The sequence below is a fragment of the Chiroxiphia lanceolata genome, chromosome 21 (assembly GCF_009829145.1).
Source record: "Chiroxiphia lanceolata isolate bChiLan1 chromosome 21, bChiLan1.pri, whole genome shotgun sequence".
In the NCBI taxonomy this organism is placed as follows: Eukaryota; Metazoa; Chordata; class Aves; order Passeriformes; family Pipridae; genus Chiroxiphia; species Chiroxiphia lanceolata.
The window spans coordinates 4,107,905-4,133,411 of record NC_045657.1 but is presented as its reverse complement, the minus strand read 5'-3'; the positions used below and the strand labels follow the sequence as shown (position 1 = coordinate 4,133,411).

The 25,507-nt window shown below is 51.4% G+C and overlaps 4 protein-coding genes across 10 annotated transcripts in view; 3 read left to right on the top strand and 1 right to left on the bottom strand.

The window, feature by feature from the left end:
* The first annotated feature begins 2,188 nt into the window (after positions 1-2,188).
* Positions 2,189-6,760, top strand: LOC116797096 (bile salt-activated lipase-like). Its single transcript, XM_032708328.1, has 11 exons — positions 2,189-2,439; positions 2,951-3,101; positions 3,342-3,464; positions 3,786-3,983; positions 4,078-4,208; positions 4,399-4,506; positions 4,712-4,829; positions 5,117-5,303; positions 5,549-5,752; positions 5,891-6,088; positions 6,556-6,760. Exons 1-11 carry the CDS (start codon positions 2,374-2,376, stop codon positions 6,758-6,760), a joined length of 1,689 nt encoding a protein of 562 aa, XP_032564219.1. The 5' UTR covers positions 2,189-2,373.
* A 2,059-nt stretch (positions 6,761-8,819) lies between these two features.
* Positions 8,820-14,199, top strand: LOC116797097 (bile salt-activated lipase-like). Its single transcript, XM_032708329.1, has 11 exons — positions 8,820-9,070; positions 9,582-9,732; positions 10,162-10,284; positions 10,628-10,825; positions 10,921-11,051; positions 11,275-11,382; positions 11,593-11,710; positions 12,579-12,765; positions 13,011-13,214; positions 13,352-13,549; positions 13,987-14,199. Exons 1-11 carry the CDS (start codon positions 9,005-9,007, stop codon positions 14,189-14,191), a joined length of 1,689 nt encoding a protein of 562 aa, XP_032564220.1. The 5' UTR covers positions 8,820-9,004; the 3' UTR covers positions 14,192-14,199.
* Positions 14,200-14,837: 638 nt separating this feature from the next.
* On the top strand, positions 14,838-24,707 carry GTF3C5 (general transcription factor IIIC subunit 5). Of its 3 annotated transcripts, none has more exons than XM_032708423.1 (12): positions 14,838-15,014; positions 15,605-15,827; positions 16,328-16,526; positions 17,305-17,500; positions 17,848-17,952; positions 18,462-18,576; positions 19,239-19,319; positions 19,836-19,933; positions 20,602-20,684; positions 20,980-21,122; positions 21,757-21,919; positions 24,151-24,707. In XM_032708423.1, exons 1-11 carry the CDS (start codon positions 14,865-14,867, stop codon positions 21,912-21,914), a joined length of 1,551 nt encoding a protein of 516 aa, XP_032564314.1. In that variant the 5' UTR covers positions 14,838-14,864; the 3' UTR covers positions 21,915-21,919; positions 24,151-24,707. The 3 variants fall into 3 exon arrangements, with proteins under 3 accessions (XP_032564314.1, XP_032564315.1, XP_032564312.1); XM_032708424.1 differs by lacking the exon at positions 24,151-24,707 and adding an exon at positions 23,463-23,917; XM_032708421.1 differs by lacking the exon at positions 24,151-24,707 and having other exon boundaries at positions 21,757-22,425.
* The window catches only part of RALGDS (ral guanine nucleotide dissociation stimulator), a 59,145-nt gene continuing 56,735 nt past the window's right edge, over positions 23,098-25,507 (bottom strand). For all 5 annotated transcript variants that reach the window (XM_032708420.1, XM_032708418.1, XM_032708417.1 and 2 more), the window contains exons 17-18: positions 25,336-25,450; positions 23,098-25,161 (exon numbers count right to left, since the gene is read on the bottom strand). In XM_032708420.1, the coding sequence (XP_032564311.1) occupies positions 24,986-25,161; positions 25,336-25,450 (291 nt within the window). In that variant the 3' untranslated portion in view covers positions 23,098-24,985. The remainder of the gene's footprint in view (positions 25,162-25,335; positions 25,451-25,507) is intronic.

Sequence of the window (25,507 nt, the reverse complement as noted above, 5' to 3'; positions counted from 1 at the left end):
GAGGACACAATGGGGCAGGAAATGAAGCATATTCTGCCCTCTACTATCTGGGCATTGCACAGGTCTGATAGGAATTTTTACTGGTAATGATGAGAACTGAATAGTCCATTCTGGTTTATACTGGAACAAAGTTCCACTAAGCAAATTATTTTCAGAAGGAGTTTCTGCCCTCTGTAACCAAGACTTCCTATAGTCTGGAAGCCCATTTTCAGGCACTTTGAATATCACTGTTCCTGGAAAAAAAAAAGATCTACAAGTCATTTGGTATCTAAGACATAGCAGAGGGCAGTTAGAAATAATATTTTAATTTCAGGCAGTTTTGTCCACGGTGTCATATTTTTGTATTATAGCCCTTTTCCATAAACATTTTGTTCCCTGCTGTAGCCACTCCTGAGGTGAAACACAGCATCAGCTTAACAGCTCATGGTGCACAGTCTATACAATAGAAAGCGAAGAAGAAACTTCAGCTAGACCTTAGATAGGAGATATAATATTTCCCTAATGGCATTCCACTCCACTCTTATCACCATGTTCCAATATTTAAAGGGTGGCTACAGAAAAGATGGAGATTCCCTTTTTTACATGGAGTCACATGGAAAAGAGGAGGGGCAATGGGTACAAGTTGCTCCTGGGGAGATTCTGGTTGAATACTAGAGAACAGTTGTTCACAGTGAGAGCAATCGACCCCTGGAATAATCTCCCCTAGAAAGTGGTGGATTCTCCAACATTGGACAATTAAAGGATTCAGCTGGACAGGGTGCTGGGCTGTCTTGTCTAGACCATGCTCTTGCCAAGGAAGGTTGGACCAGATGACCCTTGAGATCACTTACAACCTGGTATTCTGTGATCCCATTAAAATGTGGTACTGCTGCACCCTACAGGCTGAAAACAGTGAATATGCAGGGTTTTTATTATTAATCACAATATCTAAGCCAGGCTTACGGCTTTGTGCAGGGAGGCTGTCTCAAGGTTCCTGGGTATTTGGGGCTGGTTCTGTTTCTACCCCATCCCAGAGCTCTGACAGGATGAACACACCCAGTTCCCACCCTGCTGGGATGAGCGGGAGGAACAGCAGTGGCTGTAACTCCAACACACAAACACACACATGCACAGAGGTGCCACCAACCCTGACTCAAGGACACCATGGCAGGGGGAACGCAGGCTCAGCTGTGCTGGGGATGTTCTGAAAACCCTGGCTGGATACCCACGGGAAATTTGGAGCTCAGGGATAGAGGGAAGATTGGTTGCATGGGCAGGAGGTGGGATGGAGGCCTTCACCTGTTTAAGCTGCTGCCTTCTTCTGTTTTATCCGTCTTGATTTGGCACAACAGAGGATTTGCCAGGTGAGGGGCCCTGGTGATGTGGTGAAGATGACTGCCTGGACTGCCTCTCCCAGCACACATCACACAGTGTGGGGTGCAACAAGCCCAGCTTTCTGCCACGAGTCGATGCCACATGTTCCTGTGCCCACACTCACCCAATCTGTGCCCTGCCAGCTCTAATTGGTTTTGCCAGAAGAACAATCTGTGAGATCTCCCACAAGAAACATCTTTCATTTTCTCACTGTTGTCCTTCATCTGCACTTTTTAAAGGGGAAAAAAAAAATATCTTAACTGCATTTCACTCTTGCTTTGCCAGTTGATACAGAGGTTGGGCCAAAGTTAAACCAACCCATTGGCCACTCAGCTGAGTCCCTTCCCTAAGTCCATGTGTGCCATAGGCAGAAGGCCAACCTGATCCTTTTGCTGCTCCTTAGGGAAGGATACAACAATCCCCAGGTGTCTGCTGAGAACCTGATTGGCCTCAGCAGGGCCCGTTGCCCACACAATGCCATCTTTGTGAACTTTGATGATGGAGAAATCCCAACTGAACCACTGGATGCTGCTGTACAGACCTGGAAGGAAACGTGCGACAATCCTGTGAATAAACAGGTCTCTACATTTTCATAATTACTGGCTAATGAGCCCTCTAGCAAGCTCAACAACTTCCCAAGAGTGAGGCCAGAATCCAAACCAGCTGGTAATACACTAGAGAAGAAGAAGAAGAAGAGGAAGAGAGGAGAAGTTCCATTCTCAAGCCTCTCTGTGTGTGGATAGTTTGACCACGATGATGGCCATGTAGAAAACAGAAAAGGTACCTGAGGAGGTTTAGCCTCCAGGCCACAAAAGCAGCACCTGCAGGGCTCTCACACGGCAATGCCAGTTCTACCTCAGCCAGGGACTGGCCTCGGGCTTCTCAAGGACAAGTGTGTGGAGGCTCCTCTGGTTCACCTCAGAGCCAAGGTTGGCCCATGGCATTGACACACACCTGCCCCCTCACTGTATATATACCAGCTTTCCAGCTGGGCACTGTCTCCTCAGGTGTGCCCTCACCATGGCTCGCTGGGAGATCCTGTGCTTGGCCTTGTGCTCCTCCCTGGGGGTGACCTGGGCTGCGACCGTAAGTACCAAGGCACTTCTCAGGGCTTGGCAACATATTTCACCTCTTCCTGCCTGAGTTCCTGCCCTGATACACCCGATCTGGATCCTTGACAGAGGGTCTGCAGGCCTGGCAGTTGGGGCACAGTGTTTTCCTGCCCTCAACACGGCAAAGGCTCTCAGGGACATTTTTCCCAAGAGTTCCTGCACAGTTCTGTGTCAGGTCTGGCCAGGTTTACACCCTAGGGCTGAAGGTCCTCTCATTCTGCCATTTATCTTTGGAAGTGTGTAGGAATTGCTGCTGCCTGTCTGCTCCAAAGGGCACCTGCAGGACACCTGCATGGTTGCAGCTCCAGTGGCACCTCCCTGTGGGTTTCCCACAGGGGTCCAAGGGCACGGACAGGGAGGGCGGGCTGTGAGTGGGTCTGTGTGGGGGACTGGCCAGGGCAAGGTGTGGGTGCTGGTGGCATGGGAAGCCAGAGGCACGAGGAACTGAGCAACAGATTGTCTCTTCTCCGTGGTATCCCCTGTAGCTGGGTGTGGTGTACACCGAGGGCGGTTTTGTGGAAGGTGAGAGTAAGAAACTGGGACTCTTCGGGAGCTACGTCGACGTCTTCAAAGGGATTCCCTTTGCTGCCCCTCCAAAGATTCTGCAAGACCCTGAACCTCATCCTGGCTGGGATGGTAAGATCCAACTTTTGAATGCCTTTGGTTTGGGATTTTATTTTTCCTTCTCTCTCTTCAGTCTAGTTCACATGTGAAAGGGTCCCACTTTGCCACTCAGACAGGTCATAGTGGCTGGGAAGCTTTTCTGCCTCTACACTGGACTCAGAGAGCAAAGGATGGGTGGACAGACAGACTGTAAACAGTGGATAGAATTGATGCCCCTAACTAGGACATGCTATCTTCCTTCTCTCCTCTCAGGAACTTTGGAGGCAAAATCATACAAGAATCGCTGCATGCAGATGACGCTCACCCAGACTGATGTCCATGGGATAGAGGACTGTCTCTACCTGAACATATGGATCCCTCAAGCCAGGAAACAGGGTATGTGCTTGGCAGGAGATTCCCAGCTGCCAGATTATTCTGGAGCATCTCTCAGCAGTTACATTCCCATAGTGGGCAAGTGCTGAGCAGTGATTTTGATGGGAAAGGTGGAAACTGTGTCAGGCAATGACCCCCAGCTGCAGCCTCTTGGGAGGTTCAGCCTCTTGTGCAGAGCAAGGACTTCCTTGGCCAGAGGTGATGGCAGAGCATTGTCTGTTCCTGCCCAGGTGCAGTGATGCTCAGGGAGTGGGTGAGGGGATGGACGGGCTGCACCTCCTGGCTCTGTTGTGGCTCAGTCTGCTCCTCTTGCTCCCCTGGCAGTCTCTACCAACCTGCCTGTGATGGTCTTCATCTATGGTGGTGCCTTCCTGGTGGGAGAGAGCCAGGGACCCAATTTCCTGGATGACTACCTGTACGATGGCGAGGAGATCGCCGTGCGGGGCAACGTCATCGTGGTCACTGTCAACTATCGTGTGGGGCCCCTGGGCTTCCTGAGCACGGGAGATGAAAACATGCCAGGTACCAGCACTGCTCCCTCTGTGTCTGGGGGGACCCTGTGCTGGGTCAGCTTTGCTGTGCCCTTGCTCAGTGGTGGGTGCTCTGTGCCGCTCAGGGAACTACGGGCTGAAGGACCAGCACATGGCTATTGCCTGGGTGAAGAGGAACATCAAGGCCTTTGGGGGTGACCCAGAAAACATCACCATCTTTGGGGAATCGGCCGGTGCCGTCAGTGTCTCCCTGCAGGTGAGTTGTCTCTGTCACTCCCCACTAGAGCCACTTCTGTGTAAATGGGGGAGAGGGACCCCTTGGCACTGTGACACTTTCCTCCCCAGGCTGGGTTCACAAGCTGTGAGGTGATCAGTGGGGTCTGGCACACCATGGTGTCTTCATGAATTCTTACCTGGAACCCTCTTGTTTCCATTCTGCACCCCAGAGCTTGTCCCCGAAGAACAAGGGCCTGTTCAAGAGAGCCATCAGCCAGAGCGGTGTCGGGCTCTGCAGCTGGGCCATCCAGAGGGACCCGCTCTTCTGGGCTAAAAAGGTAATGTTCAAGTCTTGCCTGAGTGATTGGAAAAAAACAAAAAAGTGATACCCTAGAGGAGAGCATAAGTAGGAGCTGTGCCCTACAGAACTTTGGAAACATGATGCTTTGAAGATTAAAACACATCCACCCCTCTACCTCTATAAAAATAACCTCTGTCTTTGGGAGGTAATGCTAGGAGGTTTCTTCCTCTCTCCTCCTGCAGCTTGGAGAAAAGTTGGGCTGCCCCACAGACAACACTGCCACCTTGGCCAACTGCCTTCGTGTCTCTGACCCCAAAGCCTTGACACTCGCCTACCACCTGCAGCTGATCAACCTGCCCAGTAAGTCCCCTGGCCCATGTGGTGATTCCCAATCCAGCCAGGGCTCCCCAGACCTCTGGCAGGGCACTGGAGTGATTTCCAGGAGTGTTGAAGCAGTCCTTCTGTCCTTCAGAAGGAGGGCAATAATGCCAGGTCTTGCAGTCACCCTTCCATAGGCAGATACACATTGTGCTGGCTGAGCACAGCCCACCTCAGCCTAATTTTTCCAGAGCTCTTTGAGTCATTGCAGACCACACACCTGTCTTTTCTCACCTCCTAACAGACTCTGGGTTTGTCTCCCACTGCAGCTGCCCTGGTGCACACCCTGGCCATCACTCCTGTGGTCGATGGAGATTTCCTCCCAGACATGCCAGAGAATCTCTTTGCCAACACTGCCGACATTGACTACCTGGTTGGGGTCAATGACATGGACGGGCACTTCTTCGCCGGCTTGGACTTACCTGCCATCAATGCCCCACTGAGGAAAGTCACTGCGTAAGTGAGAGAGGCTCTGGAAACCCTCAACAGGAGGAATCTTCTCTTTAATGTAGCTCCCAAACTCTGAGCGCTTAGACTTGAGTGGACAGGGCTCGACCTTCAAAACAGGGTGTCACTCCGAGCCTGTGTGCCCAGGGCTTGTGTGGCTGAGTCCAGAGCCTTCAAGAGAAAGGGCCAGGCAAGAGTTGTGCCCCACTGGAAGCTGCTGGTCACTGACTAGTTGACATGACTTGTCTTTTCAGGGAAGAGATCTACAATTTGATCAAAGCACTGACCGTGGACAGGGGCGAGGCTGGAGCCAATGCCACATACAGTATCTACACCCAGAGCTGGGACAAGAACCCGAAGCAGGAGGTCATGAAGAAGACAGTGGTGGAGCTGATGACTGACTACATCTTCCTGGTTCCCACACAGTGGACCCTGAATCTGCACGTGCAGAACGCCCAGTGAGCAGCTTAGCCCTTGTAGAAAGACTGAGCTGGACTAGGGGACCAAAATGCTGCATACCCAGCAGAAGGGGCTGAGGAGCAGGTTAAGAGAGCTCTGCTCTCCCCTTGCTTAGCCAGTCTCTTTTGTTTCCCCAGGAGTGCCAAGACATACAGCTACTTGTTCTCCCAGCCGTCCCGCATGCCCGTCTACCCCAGCTGGGTTGGGGCAGACCACGCTGATGACCTGCAGTACGTCTTTGGGAAGCCCTTTACCACCCCCCTGGCCTACTGGCCCAAGCACAGGACTGTCTCCAAGGACATGATCGCTTACTGGACCAACTTTGCCAGCACTGGGTGAGTGATTCCTGTTCCACAGTTGTGCTTTGCTGCAGCCCTTCAGCCTCCTACCTTTGCCCAGTAACTTCTCAGGATCATTCCTCAAAGCAGGGGAATGTTCTCTGTGTTTCTGTTGTGAGCTGGGTTCTGTGTCTCCCAGTGGAGAGTTTGCTCTGAGTCCTCCTCATCCATAGCACGCCTAGGGGGACAGAAGGAGCATTTTCAGAGCTTGTGAACTCTGCTTATACTTAATGATGAGGTTCCTTCCTTAATCGTGGTGTTCATACAGGATTTAAGTCCCTGCATGTAGCCAGGGATGATGCCAGTGGGGACTGATGGAGGAGACTGCAGGTTGGCAAGTTGCTCCCGGCAGGCAGAATTCCTATTGCTTGTCCCAGTGTCAAACACTCTGTGTGCACTCACTTAAAGCTTTATCCACAAGCTTCCATGATAAAACTGAACTTGTGTGTGTCTCTTTTTCCCAGTGATCCCAACAAGGGGAATTCGGACGTGCCCGTTTCCTGGCCAGCCTACAGCAGCCAGGGCACTTACTATCTGGAAATCAACAGCGACATGGACAAGAACTCCGTGAAGCAGGACCTGAGATCCCGGTTTGTAACCTACTGGAACTCGGTCTATCGGAGCCTGCCCCAGGTTGCCAACATCACCCAGTCGGAGTTAATGTTCTGAACCTAAGAAAAAACACCTTTTAAAGATCAATTAAAGGCTTGCTTGTAACTGAGTGACTCTGGTTCTCCTTGTGTTTACCGTGACAGGATTTTGTCGCTAACCTTAAGGTCAGGCAGGAAGGGACATCTATGGGCAGTGTGTGTCCCCTGACCTGTGACACCCCAATGTCCAGGGAAGCTGTTGACAGCCAGGGCCCAGTCTCTCCCCGCTGAGCCTGCTGGCTCTGGAGTTGTTTTCCCTCATTACCCATGTGGTTCCAGGCAGGACAGCACCAATCCTGACCTGTCCTCTGGATATCCCCATGTTACCATCAATGTCCCTGCTCATACCAACCAGCCCTTAGACAGTTGCAAGTGCAACAGGTGAATGCAAACCAATCCTGACTTGTTGCTGATCATCAGTCAGGAACTGACTGGGGCAAAATAAACCCACATGGGAAGTGATTCCACACGGGTTTTTGGGCATACACCGAGCTGGACCAGGCTGAGGAACTCCAGCTCCAAGCAGGGCAGGGCAAGGAGCACAACTGCCCACAAGCCTCATCCTCCACATGCTCCCATTCACACACCAAGGCAGAGCCTGGCCCTGGTACCCCACAGTGGGGTCAGTGGCTGTGCTGGAGCTGCCCCAAAACCTGGGTTCATGTGTGTGAAGAACCCTGGGCTGGTGCGAGACACTGGGGCCATGCTGCAGACACAGGGAGGAGAACAGGGGTTGTGTGTGCATGTGGAGATTCTGCTGTGCGTGTGGAGATCCTCCATGCAGAGGGGCTGGAGGGTGGAGAGCCCAACCCTGGAGGGGGCCAGGGCCAGGGTGAGGGAGCCCCCACACTGGAGTTGACCTCCTGCTGCTTCCAGTGATCTGGAACCAAGGGCAGGGTTTGCAGGAGACAATGCCATGTGTTCCTCTGGCCTGTGACCACCTGGCCCCAGTTCGTTTTTCCAGAAGAACAATCTGTGAGATCTCCCACAAGAAACATCTTTCATTTTCTCACTGTTGACCTTCATCAGCTCTTTTTAAAGGAAAAGGAATTTCTAGATTGAACAGGTACCTGCATTTCCTTCTTGCTTTGCCCCTATACCACTGAATAGATGCAGTAGCTACAGGAGGGCAAATGCAGAGGGTGAAGCCTTTAGTGCTCAAATACATTTCATACAGATCAGGACCAGATGCCTGAGGTTTTTCTGCCAGCCAGGGTGGAGCACCTCTGTCAGTGTGCCACTGAATGCAGCTTGGAAGGGTTTTTAAAATTGAAATGTTCTTTCCTCAGTGGAGTCACGAGAGTCTTTTATGATACCAGTATGTGATAAGGGAGTTTGGGCCAAAGTAATACCAACCCATTGCTCACCTGGCTGAGTTCCTTCTCTTCTGAAATCTGGAGCACAAACTTCATTTTTGCAGGTTCATGGGAAAGCTCCAGTTACACCATAAAATGCATATGGATCCTTTCCTTTTTTCCTTCTCTTAGGAATTCATCTATATTTTCCATAAGGAGCCTTACCCCCTTATGGCAGATGTTCTGCCAGCTCTGTAATTGAATGTGCAAAGGTATTGCACTGGCAGCTGAGTGTTCTGTTAGAGACAGATTTCAAAGCTTGTTCTTTATGTCCTGTCCATTCCCCTGCCTTCTTGGCAAATACAACAAGCAGTGAGGATGTCAAAGAGCAGCTGGCAGATGAGCCTGCAGAGAGATGAGGGTAGTGAGGAGGAGGAGGAGGAAGACTTCAAGCTTTGTGATGAGAGTGACAATGAAGTGAAGATAGAAATTCTGGATTATGTGTGAACTTGGTGACCAGTCTGGCTGCTGTTGGATGGAATCATGTTTAAGGATTGCTGTCATTTTCTGAGTCTTGTGCATTCCCCAGTGTGTTCTGAGCACAAGATTTCTCAAAGGTTGCCAATAATATGTTTTATTGCGCGGCTTAATATGATTTCAGCCTCCTGCGCTTGGATGAGGCTTCTCGTCAGTGTTGTTTATGTTTTCTGGAGTTTTCTTAGACCGAGTGATATCCTTCAGTTTGGCCTCCAGCCCACAAAAGCAGCACCTGCAGGGCTCTCACACGGCAATGCCAGTTCTACCTCAGCCAGGGACTGGCCTCGGGCTTCTCAAGGACAAGTGTGTGGAGGCTCCCCTGGTTCACCTCAGAGCCAAGGCTGGCCCATGGCATTGACACACACCTGCCCCCTCACTATATATATTCCAGCTTTCCAGCTGGGCACTGTCTCCTCAGGTGTGCCCTCACCATGGCTCGCTGGGGGATCCTGTGCTTGGCCTTGTGCTCCTCCCTGGGGGTGACCTGGGCTGCGACCGTAAGTACCAAGGCACTTCTCAGGGCTTGGCAACATATTTCACCTCTTCCTGCCTGAGTTCCTCCCTGTCACACCCGATCTGGATCCCTGACAGAGGGTCTGCAGGCCTGGCAGCTGGGGCACAGTGTTTTCCTGCCCTCAACACGGCAAAGGCTCTCAGGGACATTTTCCCAAGAGTTCCTGCACAGTTCTGTGTCAGGTCTGGCCAGGTTTACACCCTAGGGCTGAAGGTCCTCTTCTTCTGCCATTTATTTTTGGGAGTGTGTAGGAATTGCTGCTGCCTGTCTGCTCCAAAGGGCAACTGCAGGACACCTGCATGGTTGCAGCTCCAGTGGCACCTCCCTGTGGGCTTCCCACAGGGATCCAAGGGCACGGACAGGGAGGGTGGGCTGTGAGTGGGTCTGTGTGGGGGACTGGCCAGGGCAAGGTGTGGGTGCTGGGAAGGCATGGGAAGTCAGAGGCATGAGGAACTGAGCAACAGATTGTCTCTTCTCTGTGGTATCCCCTGTAGCTGGGTGTGGTGTACACCGAGGGTGGTTTTGTGGAAGGTGAGAGTAAGAAACTGGGACTCTTCGGGAGCTACGTCGACATCTTCAGAGGGATTCCCTTTGCTGCCCCTCCAAAGAGACTGGAAGATCCCCAACCTCATCCTGGCTGGGATGGTAAGATCCAACCTTTGAATGCCTTTGGTTCGGGATTTTTTTTTTTTGCTTCTCTTTTAGTCTGTTTTTGGCAAGCCAAAGATATTGTTGCCTGCTTTTATCGACTAAGCAGAGCCAAGAAGAAGCTCTTTGTCTCCTGGAGGGTCTGAGAGTCTGTGTCTCAGTGTTCCCAAGCAACTCAAGTAACACCAGAAAGTAACAAAACCGAAGCATGGCACCTGCACCTGCCCTCCCCCGGCCATGGCTGTCCAGAGCTAGTTCACAGGGGCAAGGCTCCCACTTTGTCACTCCCTCAGACCGGTTATAGTGTCTGGGGAGGCTTTTCTGCCTCTACACTGGACTCAGAGAGCAAAGGATGGGTGGATTGCAACCAGTGGATGGAGTTGATGCCCCTAACTAGGACATGCTGTCTTCCCTCTCTCCTTTCAGGAACATTGAAGGCAAAATCATTCAAGAATCGCTGCATGCAGATGACGCTCACCCAGACTGATGTCCGTGGGATAGAGGACTGTCTCTACCTGAACATATGGATCCCTCAAGCCAGGAGACAGGGTATGTGCTTAGCAGGGACCTGGGCAGGAGCTTCCCAGCTGCGTTTTATGCACAGATTATTCTGGAGCATCTCTCAGCAGTTACATTCCCATAGTGGGCAAGTGCTGAGCAGTGATTTTGGGGAGAAAGGTGGGAACTGTGTCAGGCAACAACCCCCAGCTGTAGCCTCTTGGGAGGTTCAGCCTCTTGTGCAGAGCAAGGACTTCCTTGGCCAGAGGTGATGGCAGAGCATTGTCTGTTCCTGCCCAGGTGCAGTGATGCTCAGGGAGTGGGTGAGGGGATGGACGGGCTGCACCTCCTGGCTCTGTTGTGGCTCAGTCTGCTCCTCTTGCTCCCCTGGCAGTCTCTACCAACCTGCCTGTGATGGTCTTCATCTATGGTGGTGCCTTCCTGGTGGGAGGGAGCCAAGGAGCCAATTTCCTGGATAACTACCTGTACGATGGCGAGGAGATCGCCGTGCGGGGCAACGTCATCGTGGTCACCATCAACTATCGCCTGGGACCCCTGGGCTTCCTGAGCACGGGAGATGAAAACATGCCAGGTACCAGCACTGCTCCCTCTGTGTCTGGGGGGGACCCTGTGCTGAGTCAGCTTTGCTGTGCCCCTGCTCAGTGGTGGGTGCTCTGTGCCGCTCAGGGAACTACGGGCTGAAGGACCAGCACATGGCTATTGCCTGGGTGAAGAGGAACATCAAGGCCTTTGGGGGTGACCCAGAAAACATCACCATCTTTGGGGAATCGGCCGGTGCCGTCAGTGTCTCCCTGCAGGTGAGTTGTCTCTGTCACTCCCCACTAGAGCCACTTCTGTGTAAATGGGGGAGAGGGACCCCTTGGCACTGTGACACTTTCCTCCCCGCCTGCTGCCTCATTAACATCCTTCCCTGGACAGCAATGCTCAGCCTCTGTGCTTTGTAGGTGCTCCTCCTTCTTCTCTTTAACCGGTCCCCTGAATTTTTGCCTGAAACCCTCTTGTTTCCATTCTGCACCCCAGAGCTTGTCCCCGAAGAACAAGGGCCTGATCAAGAGAGCCATCAGCCAGAGCGGTGTCGGGCTCTGCAGCTGGGCCATCCAGAGGGACCCACTCTTCTGGGCTGAAAAGGTAATGTGCAAATCTTGTCGAAGGATTATAGCTTCCTAAAAGGTGGTTCCCTAGAGGAGAGCATAACTAGTAAGGGATTTGGCAGGAGCCATGTCCAGCAGGGCTTTGGAAACATGATGCTTAGAGATTAAAACCAACCACAGCTCTTCCTCTGTAACCCCTGTCTTTGGGAGGTAATGCTAGGAGGTTTCTCTCTCTCTGCTCCCACAGCTTGGAGAAAAGTTGGGCTGCTCCACAGACAACACCACCATCTTGGCCAGCTGCCTGCGTGACGCTGATCCCAAAAAACTGACTCTGGCCTACCACCTGCAGCTGACCAACCTGCCCAGTAAGTCCCCCAGCCTGCACTGTGATCCACCACCCACTCAGGGCTCCCCAAACCTCTGGTAGGACACTGGGGTAATTGCCAGGAGTGTTGAAGCAGTGCTTGTGTCCTTCAGAACGGAGACAATAATGCCAGATCTTGCAGTCACCCTTCCGTAGGCAGGTGCACATTGTGCTGGATGAGCACAGCCCATCAGGCAGCAGTGGCACAGGGATTATCCAAGGGTCATGCCTTGACTCCAAGAAGCTGTTTGGGCTTCCTGGTCTGTGGAAGTAGCAAGAGCAACTCGCGCACACGGCTTACAAACAAAATACAATTGACCACATCTCTGCTATTTCCATTTGAGTCGCTGGGTGGAGTGTGGGACTCACACCAGGAAGGGAACGCTGCTGCTTTTGCTGCCTGTGAGGATTCCTTTCCCAAGAACACTCCTCTTGCTCTCCTCATGCTCCTGGTCACTATGAGCCTTTAGCGTTGCTCAGGACAGAGATTTGGCCAAGCCACCACTATGCAGATGCACTGGCTGGAGCTGGCAGTCCTGGCAATCAGAGAGCATGGCCAGACGGGATAAAAAGTTCAGCTCTTCCCTACACTGGCTGGACTTTTTGGGAAGGGACTTGGTGGAGGAGAGGAATTTTGGATGTTACCACCTGGTAACATGGCTGCCAGATCTCTTGCTCTTCTCTTTCACCCACAGGCACGAGGTTTACCCTACTTCTGGGTGACATCCTGCCCGTGCTGAAGTCACTGCTCAAGCTGTCATTCACCTCAGCCTGTTCTTTCCACAGCTCTTTGACTCTTGGTATATGCCAGACCACACACCTGTCTGTTCTCACCTCCTAACAGACTCTGGGTTTGTCTCCCACTGCAGCTGCCCTGGTGCACACCCTGGCCATCACTCCTGTGGTCGATGGAGATTTCCTCCCAGACATGCCAGAGAATCTCTTTGCCAACACTGCCGACATTGACTACCTGGTTGGGGTCAACGACATGGACGGGCACTTCTTCGCTGGTGTGGACTTACCTGCCATCAATGCCCCACTGAGGAAAATCACTGCGTAAGTGAGAGAGGCTCTGGAAACCCTCAACAGGAGGAATCTTCTCTTTAATGTAGCTCCCAAACTCTGAGCGCTTAGACTTGAGGGGACAGGGCTTGACCTTCAAAACAGGGTGTCACTCCGAGCCTGTGTGCCCAGGGCTTGTGTGGCTGAGTCCAGAGCCTTCAAGAGAAAGGGCCAGGCAAGAGTTGTGCCCCACTGGAAGCTGCTGGTCAGTAACTAGTTGACATGACTTGTCTTTTCAGGGAAGAGATCTACAATTTGATCAAAGCACTGACCGTGGACAGGGGCGAGGCTGGAGCCAACGCCACATACAGTATCTACACCCAGAGCTGGGACGAGAACCCGAAGCAGGAGGTCATGAAGAAGACAGTGGTGGAGCTGATGACTGACTACATCTTCCTGGTTCCCACGCAGTGGACCCTGAATCTGCACGTGCAGAACGCCCAGTGAGCAGCTTAGCCCTCGTAGGAAGACTGAGCTGGACTGGGGGACCAAAATGCTGCATTCCCAGCACAAGGGGCTGAGGAGCAGTTAAGAGAGCTCTGCTCTCCCCTTGCTTAGCCAGTCTCTTTTGTTTCCCCAGGAGTGCCAAGACATACAGCTACTTGTTCTCCCAGCCGTCCCGCATGCCCGTCTACCCCAGCTGGGTTGGGGCAGACCACGCTGATGACCTGCAGTACGTCTTTGGGAAGCCCTTTACCACCCCCCTGGGCTACCTGCCCAAGCACAGGACTGTCTCCAAGGCCATGATCGCTTACTGGACCAATTTTGCCAGCACTGGGTGAGTGATTCCTGTTCCACAGTTGTGCTTTGCTGCAGCCCTTCAGCCTGCTGCCTTTGTCCAGTAACTTCTCAGGATCATTCCCCAAAGCAGGGTGTTCTCTGTATTTCTGTTGTGAGCTGAGTTCTGTATCTCCCAGTGGTGGAGTTTGCTCTGGGTCCTCCCAATCCATAGCACGCCTAGGGGGACAGGAGGAGCATTTCCAGAGCTTGTGAATTCTGCTTACACTTAATGATGAGGTGCATTCCTGAATCCTGGTGTTCATACAGGAATTAAGCCTCTGTGTGAATTCCTATTGCTTGTGCCAGTGTCAAACTCTCTCTGCTCTCACTTATAACCTCACTTGAACAGACGGGTTCCTGCCAAACACCTCAAAACCGCTGGGTCCCCAAGCCGCCCTGTTAAAACTGAACTTGTGTGTGTCTCTTTTTTCCCAGTGATCCCAACAAGGGGAATTCAGACGTGCCTGTTTCCTGGCCAGCCTACAGCGACAAGGGCACTTACTACCTGGAAATCAACAACAAGATAAACAAGAACTCCGTGAAGCAGGACCTGAGATCCCGGTTTGTAACCTTCTGGAACTCGGTCTATCGGAGCCTGCCCCAGGTTGCCAACATCACCCAGTCAGGGTTGATGTTCTGAACCTAAGAAAAAACACCTTTTAAAGATCAATTAAAGGCTTGCTTGTAACTGAGTGACTCTGGTTCTCCTTGTGTTTGCCGTGACAGGATTTTGTCGCTAACCTTAAGGTCAGGCAGGAAGGGATGTGTGTGGTCAGCGAGTGTCCCCTGACCCATGACACAGCCATGTCCTGGGCAAGCAGTTCTTGGGGCAAATTAAACTCTCAGCTTAACCCTCATACCCTCCATCTGCCACCTCTCGCGGCATCAAACACTGGCGGGATGAAGGCTTAAGTTCTTAGGAACCAAAGGCTTATTTTAATGGGAATTTCCACCAGATTCCTTGCATTACTTCGAAACTCATGACTCCAAAATATTCTCCAGTAGTCACTGGCATGACTTTAATGCAGCTCGAGCGAAACAGTGGTTGTATGAGCTGCGTGTGAGCGTGCGCTCAGTACCGAGGGCTCTTGCCCCGGGGGTTGTTTTCCTTCCTTTTCTTTTAACCACGAGCAGGACAGGGGACAAAACAACCCACAGGGGCAGTGATTCTGCACGGGTTTAGAGTCACCAGCTCGAAGGAGTTCACGGACGCCCTCAGGGCCCGCCCTTCGCCCACACCCGGGCCCGTAGGAACCTTCGTGCGGCGGAACCTTCGTTCCGCGGTGCGGGGGACGGGGAGCGGCGGCGCGGCCATGGCGGCGGGGCCGCGGCGGGGCCCGCGGGGCTCGGCCGTGCTGGAGCTGCCCCGGGCCCCGCGCCTCGTCTGTGTGGAGTACCCGGGGCTGGTGCGGGACGTCGGGGCCATGCTGAGCACGCTGGGAGGAGAGCAGGGCGTGTCGCGGGTGAGCGGGGCTGTGGGGCGGGTGGGGGCTCGCTGGGCAGGGGTGTGCGGGCAGCCCGGGCCTGGCCCTGGGGAGGTGGGTGAGGCCGGAGGGGGTCGGGGACAGGGAGAGCCCCGCGGTGGGACCCTCGGTGCGAGCCCTTCGAAGCCAGCAGGCTCCGGACATGCTGCCCCCGAGCAGGGATTTGAGGGGTGTCGGGCGGGATCGTAAAACCCTAGAATGGTTTGGGTTGGAAGGACCTTAAGGCCCATCTCTTTCCACCCCCTACCATGGGCAGGGACACCTTCCACTATCCCAGGTTGCTCCAAGCCCCATCCAACCTGGTCTTGGACCCTTCCAGGGATGGGGCCCAGCTTCTCTGAGCAACCTCTGCCAGGGCCTCACCACCCTCACAGGAAAGGATTTCCTCCTAATATTCAGGATATTATCTTTCTCATTTATTTGTTTTTTCCTAATACCCGGGATGGGAGCAGCTGCACATCCCACATGTTGGCGGGGCAGGGGTGGCAGTGTGTGGGGCTGGGGCTGGCACAGGCAGAGGGACTCTGTGGGTGGGATGCTCACGGGGCTGTGCCTGCCCTTGCTGACAGATCTACGCCGACCCTGCCAAGAGGCTGGAGCTGTATTTTCGCCCCAAGGACCCCTATTGCCACCCCGTGTGTGCCAACCGCTTCCCCACCTCCACCATGCTGCTCAGGGTCAGGAGGAGGAGCAGGAGGAAGAAGCAGCTGGACCCCGAGGAACAAATCCAACCAGAAGTCCAATTTGAGATGGAGATCCTTGGGATTGTCACCACTGTTTACAAATTTCAAGGTAAAATGCTTTGTGTCCATGTGGCTTAGAGATGAGGATATTTGATGGGAAAGGGAAGTGTTTCCCTTTAAACAACTCAGAACTGGAAGGCAAATCAAGTGTCCTTACTGTAGAAACCTTTACATAAACTTAGCAGACTCTTAGCTCCTGAAACTTTAGTATGAGAAATATTGTTAAATATTCTCATATAAATAATATTTATATATTTATAATATAATATTATACTATACATATATTATATATTATAGATATATTATACTTACAATAATATATTATTATATATTCTATTGTAATACTATATTACATATTATTGTAGTATATTGTCTAGGTAGTATATTGTATATATAGTATATTATATATCATGTATCATTATATATCATATGATATATTAGATATAATGTATCATTATATTATATATAATTTATTGTGATGTATTATAATAATATAAATTTTAATATAATTAATGAACTTCACAATGTTTTAACTTCTGTTTCTCCCAGGAATGTCTGATTTCCAGTACCTGGCAATGCACTCTGGTCCTGATGGCAAACAAACCTCCATGTATGACAAAGTCCTGATGCTCAAACCAGAGAAGGAAGAGTTCTTTAACAGAGAATTACCTCTTTACATCCCACCACCAATTTTCTCACGTCTGGACACTCCCATTGACTATTTTTATCGTCCAGATATTCAGCACAGGTCAGTGCCTTTACATCATTCGTGGATTTCACCTGTTTAAGCTGCTGCCTTGTTCTGTTTTATCCCCCTTGATTTGACACAACAGAGGCAAAAAAAAACCCAAAACAAACAGAAACTGTCTGGCAGTGGCAACCTCAGCAGTCCAGGGTTTGCCAGCTGAGGGGGTGTGGTGATGTGGTGAAGATACTGGTGCTCTCCCAGCACATCTCACACAGTGTGGGATGCAGGGACACCTTCCTGCTGCTTCCAGTGGGCTGGACCCAAGGGCAGGGTTTGCAGGAGACAGTGCCATGTGCTCCTGTGGCCTGTGCCTGCCTGGCCCCAGTTGGCTTTTCCAGAAGAACAATCTGTGAGATCTCCCACAAGAAACATCTTTCATTTTCTCACTGTTGGCCTTCATCAGCACTTTTTAAAGGAAAAGGAATTTCTACATTGAACTGGAATCTGCATTTCCCTCTTGCTTTGCCCCTATACCACTGAGTAGATGCAGTAGCTACAGGAGGGCAAATGCAGAGGGTGAAGCCTTCAGTGCTCAAATACATTTCATACAGATCAGGACCAGGTGCCTGAGGTTTTTCTGCCAGCCAGGGTGGAGCACCTCTGTCAGTGTGCCACTGAATGCAGCTTGGAAGGGTTTTTAAAATTGAAATGTTCTTTCCTCAGTGGTGTCATGACAGTCTTTTATGATACCAGTATGTGATAAGGGAGGTTGGGCCAAAGTTAAACCAGCCCATTGCTCATGTGGCTGAATCCCTCCTTGCCTTTCCCCGTTCCTTAGGGAGGGATACAACAACCCCCAGGTGTCTGGTGAGAACCTGATTGGCCTCAGCAGGGCCCGTCGCCCACACAATGCCATCTTTGTGAACTTTGATGATGAGGAAATCCCAGCTAAACCACTGGATGCTGCTGTACAGACCTGGAAGAAAGTGTGCACCAATCCTGTGGATACAAAGGTGGAGGAGGAGCTGAGAAAGGTGGGTGCCTTATTCCTGACCTGAGCACTGTGCTGCAGCAAGCTCTGGAGGAAAAACTGCATTTTCTCTGAATTCTCCAGAAATTCTTGGTGATTTTCACTGACTGATACAGCAGGTTTCAGTAGATGCTGCTGACACTGCTGTGTTCAGTTCAGTCCTGCAAATCAAGATTTGAATCTGTTGCCAACTCGAGTTCCTTTTTGTGTGACGGGTTCTTACATTGCTGTTCCAACAGCTCATATTGAGGGGCTAAAGGCCCTGATGCTGCACTAAATCCTCTTGGAAAGCTGATCTGCCATTGGTGACCCACTTCCCACTGTTCTGTGGTTGTTTCTGTGTCATTTTAGCTCTTTGAAGTCCGTCCTGTCTGGTCTCGGAATGCAGTCAAAGCCAACATCAGTGTCCACCCAGACAAGCTGAAGCTGCTGCTGCCATATCTGGCCTATTACATGGTGAGTAGTACACCTGGGAGCAAGGGAGCAGCAGCTGGGTGTTCCTGGTCCTTCACCACCTCTGAGGTCCTACCACTAAGTACCTGAGCTTAATATTATGTAAAGAGACAGAGGGAAGGAAAGCCTTGCTTTGGAACAGAAGTTAAAGCCAAGGAGGACTCAATACCTGTTTGCTCCACTGGTTCTAATCAGCTTTGCAGGTCAGTCCTGATTGAACACCTGGAAATAGTAGCAGAATTTTTTCCACAGAAACACCTGACTGTGACCTTGCAGGTTAGTTTTTAAAAGCACACAAATATTTGTGTTTTGATGCACTGATTGCCCGTGTTCCAGTGGGCATAAATAAATACTGGCATGGCAAGTTGAGGAAAGAGCTGGGAAAAGCAATAATCTTTGGGCAGTGAGGGAAATATTAGAACTTTTCAAGAACCTTTGCACCCCTGTACTGAAGAAAGTGCAACATTGTGCTGCTTTTCTGTAACCATCTTCCCCCATGTATGTTTATGCAGTTGACAGGTCCCTGGAGAAGCTTGTGGGTTAGGTTTGGGTATGACCCCAGAAAACACCCTGAAGCAAAGATTTATCAAGTACTGGACTTCCGAATTCGCTGTGGAATGAAATATGGTAAAAGGGCCAAACCCACAGAGCTGCTCTCTCTGCTTTCTGGTTAATCCTGGTAGTACTTTTCTTTTTATGTGTTTTTCAAACTCTTTTGCCATATTTCTGCTCTGATGTCACCTTTTGAGCTCCTTGCTTACTGTAGTTCTCTCTAAACTCCTTTAATACTTTATTTCATAGTATGCAATATGTCTTTCCTCATTTGGCACATTCCAGACTCTGACTTCCCTCCTTCATGTGTCCCAAGCCCAAGTGGATGTAGCAGACCATCCTGCCCCTTGGTCATGGAGGCACTGAGCAGGAATTCTGGTGCTTCCATAGTAGCTTTTCCTTAAGCACCTCAGCATCCCATGTAGGATTTTGGGTCTTGGACCTTGGGCATGGGGTACCCCTGCTCTGATTTTGCAGAAGGCAAATTGAGGAAAAGGAGTTTCTGACATCTAATAAGTCCATGACAGAACTGGCATCCACTCATTGACATCAGGTCACATTTTCTTTCCAAGTTAAAGGGTTTTATTGATCTCTTCTCCCAACCTTGCTAAAGTCAGCATATCTCAAAGACCAGCCTGCCTTTCCCACACCAGCCCAGCCCTTGTGTTACTGAGCCAAGGATATTCTGCAGGGTTCTTGCCCTCAGTTCATTACTGGTTTTCCTTTTTCACCTCCAGGTTATGCCCCTAATGACATGCCCGTGAAAGCAAAACGCAGCACCTACAACTACAGCCTGCCCATCACTGTCAAGAAACAAGGTATGTTGGGCCAGCAGAAGGGCTGCCTGGTCTTCTGGGTCTGTGTGTACCCCACCCTGGTCACAGGTGGTGAAGGGTCTTCCTCTGTTCTAGCTGAGCCAAAGCTGGAGCTTGTTTTCTGGTTATAGTACGGTGCTGCTGTTAAGCCAGGAGAAGAATCTCCTGCTGGGAAGTGGTGTGGGAGTCTTGGAAGCATGTCTGGCTGAGCCACAGTGTCTGTTAGCTGGCAGGAGGGAGTTCTGTGCTCAGAATTAGCAATGATGGTGCAGAGAAAGGGGAAGTTCTCTTTTCTTCGTCAAGGGAGAGTAGAAAAGGTTAAAATTATGAACAAGTACACACTGTGGAAAAACACAACAAACTCAGCACCTTCCCTCTGACTGCCCAGTGACATCTCTGAAGAATGAACAAAACTCAGGCAACCATAATTGCTGGGTTGGTCTGGTTTTGTTGAATCAACAGAGAGAAGTGACAGTACAAGGTTGTCTCTAATAGGATTGTCTTTGTTTTTGCTTTCAGTCAGTCACACAGTCAGTGTCCACGACCTCAAACAGGGACTGGGTACAGCTGGTGCCTCTGGGGCAAAAAAGCCCCCCTCCAGCAGGTATAAACTGAAGGTAAGCATGACTCTTATTTAGTCTTGAAGTAGCTCAGTGAAATAGGAGTGTTTCCTGGTTTATCAGTCATCAGGGGGACAGCTGTGAGTGAGCTGATGTCCTCAGGTTTGCCTGGGAAGCTGCTGTTTGCACCTGGCACTCCAGGACTTCACCTGCTGAGCACTGAGTGTATTTCTTACATGCTGCAAGGTGGGATTGGTGCTCTCAGCCCTAGTGTGAGGTGTGATGAGCATTTGGCTTCAATTCATAAAACTGGAACTTCATGGGCGGTGAAATGCAAAAAATCACCGTGTCTTTTATCAGGTCATGCTGCAAAATCCAGCAGGGTGGAATAAATAAATGAGTCTTACTCTTCCATTTTTGCTAGAATGAAAGCCACAATGCAGTCTTATGCAGTGACAGGCTCCAGGCAGAGCTGCAGGTTGAAGAGGTGAATGAAGTGTGTTCTCTGCACAGCAGTGCTGTTGTTTCTATGGCTGCAGGGAAATTTTGGGGCATTCCTTATCCAGCTTTATCTTTTGCCACATGCAGACATTCCTTAGAACTGATTTGTGTTGGAAGTGCCTTGTTCTTGAATCAGTCCATCAGAAGTACCTTTCAGTTACCCCAGAGCTGTCCTGTTACACCATAAAATGCACATGAATCCTTTCCTTCTTTCCTTCTTTTAGGAATCCATCTACGTTTTCCGAGAAGGAGCTTTACCCCCATATCGACAGATGTTCTACCAGCTCTGTGACTTGAATGTGGAGAGGTATTGCACACTGGCAGCTGAGTGTTGTGTTAGAGACAGATTTCAAAGCCTATTGCTTGTACCCTGTCCCTTCACCCCTCTCCCCTGGACCAGGAACATCAGAGGTTTTTAACTTCTGAATAAAAGTAGAACAGACTTTTCACGCATGAACTTCCTTTCCCAGATGACAGTTACCTGGATAATCAACTGTGCTATTCCAGCTCAGTGAAATGGCAGTAAGCCATAGTCTGCCTCATTTAAAGCCCACACCTGAGTGCAGAAGACTAATGTCTCCTTCCCTTTTGCTGCTTTTCAGCCTGCAGAAGATCATCCACCGGAATGACGGCACAGAGTCGGAATGCACGGAGCGGGATGGGTGGTGCCTTCCCAAGACCAGTGATGACCTGAGGGACAGCATGTCCCTGATGATAAAGCAGATCATCAGATCCACAAGGCCTGGTAAGGATGCTTTGAACATCACCCTGTTGTACTGCCTTCCTGATAGTGTGGAGATGTTGCAGGCTGAGGGGAGGATGGTGAAGTCAGCACTGGGGCAGAGGCTTTCCTGTATGTGCCTCCTCCTTTGTGCTACCCCTCGTGTTCTTTGTGTTGTAGCTGAGGCTGTTCTGCAGTGTGAATGTGGGTTGGCATTAACAATGACTGGAAGTAAAGGTTTTCTGTTTCATCTTCCCAGTGTCACAGCCTTCAGGTGTTAAATGTCTTTGCACGGTGATAATCAAAATCTTATTCTTACTGATGTATCTGTTGGTGGCATTTTACTTTTTTTGTCATTACTGATTGAACAAGAAGCGAGGAAGTTGTTTGTGTGTGATGCTGGGCCAAAGCAATAATATCCCAGTAAATGAGGTCAGAATGAGCTGGGAGAGGAGGCACAGCACTACAGCTCTGCTGCTGTTCTCCTTGCTTTCCTGGAGTGTGAAAAGGGTTGCTTTGGGCTCGATCAGATTCTGTTAAGATGTGCAAGATTAGCTGTGCCCCTGCAGCTTCTCACATGTTGTGTGAACTCTACTGCAAATGCCCCCAGGTTTCACTGAGAGAGGCATCACAGTGTCTTTCTTTCTTCCCAATTAAGCTCTTTTCTCAAATACAACAAGCAGTGAAGACTGCAAAGAGCAGCTGGCATACGAGTCTGGAGAGGATGAGGAGGATGAAGAGGAGGAGGAAGAAGACTTCAAGCCTTCTGATGGGAGTGAAAATGAAATGGAGACAGAAATACTGGACTATGTGTGAACTGGGTGAGCAGTCTGGCTGCTGTGGACAGAACTGTCTCTTGCTCCTTGAGAGCTGAGGGTTCAGATCCGTGCCCAGGATCTGGGAAAGCAGAGCTTGTACTACAATGATGCCACTCTCTCTGCACTGACTGCTGGTGGCCATCATTATGGATGTTTGGGAGTCTTTGCCTACATTTTCATAATTACTGGCTAAGAAAGCCTCCAGCAAGCTCAACAAACTCCCCAGAGCGAGCCCAGAATGCAAACCAGCTGGTAATACACCAGGAGAGAGGAGAAGCTGCATTCCCAGATCTCTCCATGTGTGGGAATTGCACTCTGTCCAGGTTGGTGGCTGTGTGGAAAATGGAAAAGGTGCCTGAGGAGATGCTGGAAGAAGCAATCCAGCATTACTGGAGTCCCTAAGGCAGGTTCTGCCCTTCTGCTTGTCCAAAGGGAATGAAAATACTGTGCCTGCCTTCAGCACTGAGCGTTGCTGGCCATTCTGGAAATAAAGCCAGCAGGGAAACACACAGTCTGAGTGTGAATAATGAATAATTCCCTTCCTGGGATGTAGTGTATGTTGTCCTCACTAGATAATGCACTTCTCAGTCCTGTTCTGACTTCCCCAGTAGTTAACAAGGACTGAAGACAGCTGGCAAAGGGGCAGAGCTTTAGGTTCACAGAGTTTGGCCACACTGGCCATTAGTCTGGCACCACCAGCTGGTATGTTCCCACCTGGGCACAGAAATTAAAGATCTGTGGCATTTTGTGGGTCTTGTGCATTCCCCAGTGTGTTAGAAGCACACCTGAAGCCAAGCTTTTTTTTCATAACAGGAGTAAGGCCTCCTCCTCCTGCACTGAGGAATGATGCCTCAAACCCAGGCAGATCACTGCCTCCAACCCTAAGGACTGGTGCATTTGCTCTTAAAGCCACTGCTTGTAACAAAAAGAGTAAAACCAGCAAATTGCCACTGAAAAATGCAACAGCCCCAGGTTCAAATGAATACGGTTCTTTTGAAATTCAGGCCCTGGTCGCTCAAACAAAAAGCCTGGTTTTTAGTTCAAACACAAAACAAAGCTCAACTCAGCAGAGTGAACATAAGGTATTAACTGCCTCCCCCCCAGTCAGGTCCACCCATTTCTCCAGGAAGGTGCTGGCATTTTGGGGAAGGAGGCCAGGACAACCCCTGCCTGGGGGCAGAGACATTTGAGCATCAGTATTTTATTGCAAAGACTAATTACATTGCTGTGTACAAGTCACACTGGGCAGTGTGTCCTTCATTGAAGTGGTACAAAATACATATGGTACAGCCAGTCCCTCCAGTGACACTGGGCTGCTGGGGACACTGGTGGGAAGGGAGGGGACAGTCCCAGGGTAGGCAGGAGCTGGCAGAGGGAATTTGGTGCCCGAGGGAAGGGGCTGGGCTTTGGGCAGGGTGGGAGGCAGGAGGCTGCCCCTGCGTCAGGGAGCCAGGAGCTCCCATCATGTGCAGCAATGGGCAGTGGGGACACAGGGCTGGGGAAGCCACACTCACACCCAAGCAGCCTCTTCCCCACCTGGTGCCAGGGACCTGCAGCCCAGCTCCTGTCACCAGCCCTGGCCCCTGGAGCGTGGTCCTTCTCCTGGAGCTGAGGAAGGCACCGCACCCACCTGGCAGCTCCGACGGACGGGAAAGAGAAAAGATCTGCTGGAATGAAGCACTTAAAAAACAGAGATAGAGCCAGGAGCAACAAAAGGTCCCCCTTTGGTTAGTGTTTCCTACAATGATTAAAACAAGCAACTGCCCCCGCTCGAGCAACTAGCAGTAGAAATTTGGGAGGGGGGGACTGGCGGGGTCTGCACCCCATGAGCAGAGCAGAGCAAAGCTGCTGCTGCTGCCAACGTCCCTCCCAGCAGCCTTAAATACCAGGGTGGGGACAAGAGAGGGACTGGGCTGCAGGGCAGGGGGAAGCTGGATTAGTAAAATGTACAAGTTTGCCTCTTCTATTTACAACCAATAAATACTGAAAAAAAAAAAAAAATCAGTAAACCTTTTTGTTTTATACAAAAAAAAGTCTCATTGCTGCTTCTCCCATGGTCAGTGTTTGAAAAAGTCTGGTTAAAGCCCAAGGTGAGTGGCACTTTCTGAGGGTCAGGCAGTGGCAGCCGGGACAACCTGGAGCACGCTGAGCTCTCCAGCTCCTCGCTCGCCCACGCAGACCCAAAATCTCTTATTTACACGAGTTCAGAACTTTGCTCTCCTCCCCCTCGTTAGGCTGGCAGCGCTGGGGGCACGGCCCGAAGCTTCCCCCGACGGCAGAAGAGACACTGGCATTTGATCTTTGGTGCAAGTTTGAACACGGGCCATTCCAAGTCCAGCTGGAGGAAGCGCCGGATCGGGAGAGGAGCGAGACCACGCAGGCTTCCAGCTGTGGAGAGCACAGGGCGTCCACTCCCTCACGGCACAGACACAGCCCTCCTCCACAGGGCTCTGAGCACAGGGCTGCATCTTCCCAGCCTGGGGCATCCGTGGCTTCTCCCAAGGGAAGGACGGGCGGAGATGTGCGGTGGTGGCGACGCCGGCTATCCCAGGGAGGAAAGACGTGGAGGTAACCACCAGGAAAGCTGGGGAGGAGAGCACTGCACCGGGTGGGAGGCTGTGCAGCCCCAGGGTGGTGGCTCATGCTCTGCTCCTGTCCAACAGCCCCTCTGCGAGTCGCCGCTCCCCGGCTCGCTCGGACACAAGGCACCTACGGCAGAGGCGGGCTCCAGCTCTGGGCTGGCCGGGGCTGGACGAGTGGCGCACCGTGGAAGTTTTAAAAAATAAAACAAACAAACAAAAAAAAAAAATAGAGATATCCCCCCGCTGCTGCCTTCCTGGGTAGGAAAAAAAGACCTGATTGGAATGGGGGCTTGTGCAGAGAGAGGCAGAGGCCGACACCAGTTGTCCAACAGCCCAGCTCGGTGCGGGAGGAGGGGGATGCACGGCCGAGCCCCCGGGCGGGGGCCACTCCTCTCCCGTGCAGGGCGGCACAAGGACCGGTCGCGGCCAAGCCCAGAGCAGCCTGCCCCCAAGGCCCCGTCGGTGATGGGTGGCAGTGGGGCTGAGGCTAGAAGATGCCCTTGGCGATCTTCAGGCCTTTCTGCTTCATCCTGGGCAGGGTGGAGCTGGAGCCATGCTTGATCTTCACCCCCTTGGAGAAGCCCCGCTTCTTGAGCACGAAGTCGTAGTTGGCAGCGGAGTTCATGGCGTAGAACACGTTGGCGTTGTCGGGGATCTTCAGCTCTGAAAGTGAGCAAGGATGGGGGTCAGTCGGGCACCCTGCCCCTCAAAGGGACCTGAGAGTTGTCGCCCTCACTGTCCCTCTCACTGTCACCTCCCAGCCCAGCTCTGACCTGGTGCTGCCCAAGCTGCAGGGCTGCCTGGCCCCAGGAAAGCCACCCCCACCCCAGCACACACCTCTCTCCTCCGAGATGATCTGAACGAGCTCGTAGTCCTCAGGCCGGTCCCCGTCCAAGTTGTGCTTGGCCATGGCCTTGCGAATAACCACCGGGGTCTTGTCCTGGCTCGTCACCTGTGAGCCCAGAGCTTTATTAGCCCAGAACACTGCAAAAGCCTCCCTCCTATTAGT

Bases quoted from the DNA above. Each gene is read 5' to 3' on its own strand.
- LOC116797097 (XM_032708329.1), top strand. From the start codon at position 9,005: ATGGCTCGCTGGGGGATCCTGTGCTTGGCCTTGTGCTCCTCCCTGGGG. The intron at 9,071-9,581 runs GTAAGTACCAAG...TATCCCCTGTAG, and splicing joins GGGTGACCTGGGCTGCGACC to CTGGGTGTGGTGTACACCGA. The intron at 10,826-10,920 runs GTACCAGCACTG...TGTGCCGCTCAG, and splicing joins GGGAGATGAAAACATGCCAG to GGAACTACGGGCTGAAGGAC.
- LOC116797096 (XM_032708328.1), top strand. From the start codon at position 2,374: ATGGCTCGCTGGGAGATCCTGTGCTTGGCCTTGTGCTCCTCCCTGGGG. The intron at 3,984-4,077 runs GTACCAGCACTG...TGTGCCGCTCAG, and splicing joins GGGAGATGAAAACATGCCAG to GGAACTACGGGCTGAAGGAC. The intron at 6,089-6,555 runs GTGAGTGATTCC...TCTTTTTCCCAG, and splicing joins ACCAACTTTGCCAGCACTGG to TGATCCCAACAAGGGGAATT.
- GTF3C5 (XM_032708423.1), top strand. From the start codon at position 14,865: ATGGCGGCGGGGCCGCGGCGGGGCCCGCGGGGCTCGGCCGTGCTGGAG. The intron at 19,320-19,835 runs GTATGTTGGGCC...TTTTGCTTTCAG, and splicing joins CATCACTGTCAAGAAACAAG to TCAGTCACACAGTCAGTGTC. The intron at 21,123-21,756 runs GTAAGGATGCTT...TTCCCAATTAAG, and splicing joins CATCAGATCCACAAGGCCTG to CTCTTTTCTCAAATACAACA.